The 6,000-nt window shown below is 45.5% G+C and overlaps 1 protein-coding gene across 1 annotated transcript in view; it reads right to left on the bottom strand.

Annotated features, from left to right (window-relative positions):
• Positions 1-3,159, bottom strand: part of LOC147115843 (guanylate cyclase soluble subunit beta-2-like) — a 59,649-nt gene extending 56,490 nt beyond the window's left edge. Inside the window, exons 1-3 of the mRNA XM_085990459.1 lie at positions 2,877-3,159; positions 1,886-1,959; positions 791-885 (exon numbers count right to left, since the gene is read on the bottom strand). Coding sequence (XP_085846585.1) covers positions 791-885; positions 1,886-1,959; positions 2,877-2,879 — 172 coding nt within the window. The 5' untranslated portion in view covers positions 2,880-3,159. The remainder of the gene's footprint in view (positions 1-790; positions 886-1,885; positions 1,960-2,876) is intronic.
• Between the last annotated feature and the right edge of the window lie 2,841 nt (positions 3,160-6,000).

The raw sequence follows: 6,000 nt of genomic DNA on the forward strand, positions 1-6,000 counted from the left end.
AAATCTCCAACAACAATTAAAACCTAAAGAAGTGAGAAGCCACACTTGTAATAGTTAATTTTCAGTGCCAGCAAGATTGTTTGGCAGTGATTAACACTTATCACATCATTAAAAGGATACCGAGACTTAACTTTCGGTGGTGAGTTTAGTTCGTATCTACCATGCAACTTCACGTCGTTCAATGCATTTTGACGGTGAGTCAGAGAAGAGAGATGCTGTTTCTGCAAAGCTAACATGGGAGCAGTGCATCTCGAATGGCAACTTTTGGATTTCTGTGTTTAACTGCGCCTCTGCCCTCGTCTGAAGTTGCTGTACCATTTACGCATAAATAATGGTGAGAGCTATTAGCCTCACCGTTATTTTGACAGCAAATTATGGGCCAGTGCAACTTGGTACCTTTTTAGGATGCATTTTCACTGTAAGTTTAACAGTGTAAATCAAGGTGAAGCCCAACCTCAGTCTGGAGCAAAGTGTAGTATCTTCCCAAAGGTGGTATTCTCACTGCTTCTGATTGAAATTGCATGGGGTATTGATCCACTGCAGTGTCAAATTAGGTTTCTAAAGTGCTTGTGGGGTCCGTTGGAACTCCTGGATATTTTTCAAACCTATATGACCACAATTTAAATGTTAGAGAACAAGGATTCTCCTCTCCATATACTCTCAACATTTACATTTCTAACTTTTAGGAGAAAACTCTACTCATGGTGGGGTAGTTTGAGTATTAATTTAAATGCAATACTATGAATTTAGAACTACAGTGTATTAATAGTTGTAATAATATGCAACCTACCTAACAATTTGCAAGTTTCCTCTACCAGTCGCATTGTATTATCATCCGAATACACTTTAAATGTCATAAAAGTGTCTGGGACTCCAGCTGCGATTCTATTGAAAGACGTGTATTAGTTTCAAAATATAACCATAATGCTTTAATTCCCTAATTATTAGGGCTCCTATAAATGCTTATTAAGGCAGATATATATATATATATATACACACCACAACTGTTTTTGCATTTTAAAAGTTGAGAAGTGCGTCACCAGTTACCCTCAACCCCACAGCTCCAAAGTCACTGAAGCGCGCCACCTGCTGGAAATTTAAACTCAAGCCTCCTCAATGGAGCATTCGCACAGCAGCAACTCCAGGCAGGACTTGCAAATACAGGCTGCAGCAGTGACGTCACTCAACTATAGTTATTCATTCACAGCTGCATGCGCCTTTAAGGACACGCGTTAGCTAATTCTTTAAAAAAAATCAGATTTACCTTAACTTATTAATCACGGCACATCAAATTGAGATATACCATTTATGTTAGTGAACAATATAGATTTATTTTGTAGATATATGCGGTAGCACTAGGGTGATAAGTGCTCGATTTTTGAACTAAGAGAAAGCATCCATTGGATCTATTAAGTGTAAGCAAAAATAGTAACCTCGAAGCTTAATCTATACATTCAAAAATATTGGGCACAAATATCAGATTATAATCGATTCCACCGACGTGTATGTAAATGCCCAGCTCTAACCTTAAGAAATTCTCTCTACCTACAAATTATAAATATATACGCACAAACCATAAACAGAAATCTGGAGAAGAAAGGATGTTTTCATTGATTCTATTTACTTGGATTGATATTTTATTTTAAACCATTATAAACGTAAAGATATATATATATATAAATAAAGATCACCGGTTGTAGATATGACTCTAATGATAAGTACATGTCGAAGGCACCCAGTGCCCTGATACCCGCCGAGAGAACCGAGTAATTGTTTATTTCCATTATCATTTACATGTGTATGAACAAGACTAGTACTTGGATTATATTTTGCTTTTGCTATGAAGTGAATATATGATTAGCTTAGGAGAAATATCCGAAATTACCTCAATTTCTCCCATGTTTCTTCTCCGAATTTTTCTATAACCAAAGACTTCAAACATGTGTTGATAAATCCATACTACAGAAAGAAAGCATAGATCAGTCAAATCGTAGCTTAATCTACGTCCTAGTCTTAAAAGTTCCGTTTACATTTTTCATTGGTTAAGATTATCATCCCCAAATCAGCATTTTCAGCGTTCTACAACCCCTGTTAAAAAGGTACATTTTAGCTTAGTCAACATTCCATTCCCCTAGTCTCAAATATATTCAGATTTCCATCTCTTAACTCACGGAGTATCCTGTTTGCTTTTGTGAAAATGCTGAAACGCCCTGGGGCCACACAGGAACGTGCAATTCTATGTATGTGTCGCATATTTCTATTGCCTATAGTTGCAATTGTATTCAAACTGGCATTTGCGTCCTTTAATACAATCTTGCAATATACTATCAGAAGCTTTTTGCCCACCAGGAAATTAATGTTCAATTTATTTTTCCTTAAACGTGCTCTGCTCGCCATTTTTATGCTGCGCTTTCAAGCACGTATCGTGTATATTTGTTTAAATGTGGTTCTGGGACTGAAAAATTTGCATTCACAGCGCCTCGTATGACTGCCGCGAAATCCCGCCTGCGATGTTGTATGTGTAAACCTTTCCACGAAATACTGCACCATTATAATCACTGGTACAAGTCGGGCATCTGACTCAAAAACTAATGTAATGCATCGCACACAAGATGCTGCGGTTTGACCTATATACTTGCAGACACTCTAACATACTTCGAATAACAAACGCTTTCCCCGCATATTGTCAAGGTCACGGAAGTATATTTATAACGACAGCACATACAGCACTTCTTATCATTCGAAAAAAAAAAGCACGATGAGTAACAGCCGCTCTATCAATGGTCGATAATAAACGCGCGAATTATTGCCCTGGACCATTATGGCCCTAATGAAATGAACGAGCTCTCAATCTACTTCTCATTACAAACACTTACCATCTTCAATCAAGGGACTGGGACTTGAGTCCATCCAGTTAGTAAATTGTAGGACAAAGAAGCATTCCTTATCGACATGCTAACTTCCTTCGCTTAAAAGTCACATGGCAAGTGTAATTTCTGGTACATGGCAGTTTCCAGTAGCCGTCCTTCGGAGTACAACCGACCCGACAAACGTTGACAGATACACCGGCCGGATTTTGCTGTCGCCGTTCGTTACACTTGCACTTGGCCATAGACTTTCTGTGGGCTTTTGCACTGGAAGTTCGCGGCGCCCTCTACAGAGCATCTGTGATCGGTGTGAACAGAGCAAGCGACTGTGTATCTCCTTAACCAATCAGATTGAGGAATGGCTAATGTGCAACAGAGTCTGAACCAGGAAGTGTCAGAATATTGAATTCATTGTCAAATCAGGTACAGAAAACGAATTAAAGATAGGGAAAGAAAGATGGGATTAAGAAAGAGAGATACAAGAGACAGAAAGATAAAGTTAAAAAAATTGTATTTAATTTTTTTTATTTTATTGCCCCGGAATTTGCGGTCAGCGGCGAAGCAAAGGCTTTCGTCGCTGGCCCTGAACAAAGCTGCCCACAAAGATCTCGCCGTGCAATTGAGTTCAGTGTAGTGCAGTGGGAATCCCATAGCGCAATCTGCTGTGATGTCAGCAAGCTGTCTAAGCAGCCAATCAACAATAACATGAACAACAACTTGTATTTACTGTATATAGCACCTTTAACATAGTAAAACGTGCCAAGGCGCTTCACAGGAGTATTATAAGACAATAACATTTGACAATGCAGAATTCTCACAGACAGGGAAGCAGTAAGTGAAGAAGTGCTTTTATTCTGACTTTTAAAAAATGTTATAGAGAGCAAAATAAAGATTGCGGCTCTCACATGGGGAAAAGGTAAGCCTGAAATAAATATGAACAAACTTTTAAGAAAATATAATTTTTAAGTTTCTTAAAATTTGTAATTTTTATTATAATGGAGAAATTTGACATTCCACAAAATTAAAATTAGTTTTACAGAGCCATAACATTTGGTTAGCAGTCAATATGGTGTTAAAACCCCAGTTACACCTAATCCAACAAGGTCTAACTTTTAAAAGGGTATTTAACAGCAACATTACTGCAGAAAAGTCCAAGTTTTTGTACGTTTCACTGATCCCCCTGATTACACTGATTGCCAGCTAGTGGCACAGTGCAACAAGTGTCATAGTCGTGAATGACTGACCGCAACTTCAGGATTTCCACGTTAGGATGCGCATGCGCTAGATTCTGAAGTTGCGGTCAGTTTCAAAGGGGTAATAACAGCGAACGCTGTTCATTCACTGTTATTACCCATCGCAAATCTGAGTCTTTGCATCTTGAGTAATAATTAAAATCTGAAGGACTGAGATTCCATACTTGTAACAGTTAATTTTCAGTGCCAGAGAGGTTGCTTGGCAGTAATTATGACTTATCACACCATAGAAAAAATGTATTTACACTGGAATGGAGAAGCCCTAACTTTTCCTGGCAAGTTTACTGGGTATCTAATGGGCTAGTACAGCAACTTCACGCTTTCCATGTATTTCAATGCCAAGTCCCTCGGTGATATATGGGTGTAGCATAGCTTCTGGAGGAAATGAGCAACTTGGACAGCAATTTCCTGATTTCTGCATTTAATGTCGTATGTGCGGTCACTGGAAGTTGCAGTCCGATTTATATGTTAACTAGCTCAAGTGCCCGGCGGTGCCAAGGGATTTTTGAGGGCATGTTGTTGTTGGAAGAGAGAGAGAGAGAGAGCGACTGGGGGGAAGAGAGAGAGCGACTGGGGGGAAGAGAGAGCGCGACTGGGGGGAAGAGAGAGAGCGACTGGGGGGAAGAGAGAGAGCGACTGGGGGGAAGAGAGAGAGCGACTGGGGGGAAGAGAGAGAGCGACTGGGGGAAGAGAGAGAGCGACTGGGGGGAAGAGAGAGAGCGACTGGGGGGAAGAGAGAGAGCGACTGGGGGGAAGAGAGAGAGCGACTGGGGGAAGAGAGAGTGCGACTGGGGGGAAGGGGGGAAAGGGTGGGAAGGGGGGGAAAGGGGAGGGGAGGGAGGGGAGGGGGGGGAGGGGGGAAAGGGGGGGAAGGGGAGGAGGGGTGGAGAGGGGGGAAAGGGGGGGAAGGGGAGGAGGGGTGGAGAGGGGGGAAAGGGGAGGGAAGGGGAGGGGAGGAAGGGGAGGGGAGGGGGGAAAGGGGAGGGGAGGGGGGAAGGGGAGGGGGGAAAAGGGGGGGGAGGGGGAAAAGGGGGGAGGAGGGGGGGAAGGGGAGGGGGGGAAAGGGGGGAGGAGGGGGGGAAGGGGAGAGAGGGGGGAAGGGGAGGGGGGAAAGGGAAGGAGGGGGGAGAGGGGGGAAAGGGGAGGGAAGGGGAGGGGAGGGGGGAAAGGGGAGGGGAGGGGGGAAGGGGAGGGGGAAAAGGGGGGAGGAGGGGGGAAGGGGAGAGAGGGGGGAAGGGGAGGGGGGAAAGGGAAGGAGGGGGGAGAGGGGGGAAAGGGGAGGGAGGGGGAGGGGAGAGGGGGAGAGGAGGGGAGGGGTGGGGGAAGGAGGGGGGGAGAAAGGGAGGGGGGAACCAGCAGACCCTCTCCCCTCTGCTGAGCTCCGTGCCGCCCCACGCACTGACATGCCGAGCGCAGCGCCCCGGTCAGCCCGAGCCCTGCCCTCCTGAGACGGCTTGAGATGGCCGATTGCGGCTGGCCGGGCCCGGTTGCCTTGGTAACCCTCCTCCCCTCTCCGCCTCCCGATCTCCGGGACTGGGCCTGAGCGGCTTGAGACGGCCGATTGCAGCTGGTGAGCCCGGTTGCCAGGGTAACCCTCTCCACTCCCCCTCCCCTCCTGAGCCCCGCCCCCCCCCGCTAACCTGCTCGCTTCCCTCTGGCCGCGCTCTGTGTGGAGGTGCGCGTGCGTTGTGCAGCGCGAGCACGAAGAGCTTGCAGTGAGCCCAGCCAGCCTTTACCAAGATGGCTGGCTGCTGGTTCGGAATCGGGCCCAGCGGGGGGGTGTGGGGGTGAGGGGTGGGAGGAGCTTGCCACAAAACAATTGCCTAGGGTCCAGCATGGCTGGCAACAGACGCCCAGGCTTCGAGGCCTACCTGCAAAAA

The sequence above is a fragment of the Somniosus microcephalus genome, chromosome 6 (assembly GCF_052327205.1).
Source record: "Somniosus microcephalus isolate GS21.2 chromosome 6, FLI_Smic_1.0, whole genome shotgun sequence".
Taxonomy (NCBI): Eukaryota; Metazoa; Chordata; class Chondrichthyes; order Squaliformes; family Somniosidae; genus Somniosus; species Somniosus microcephalus.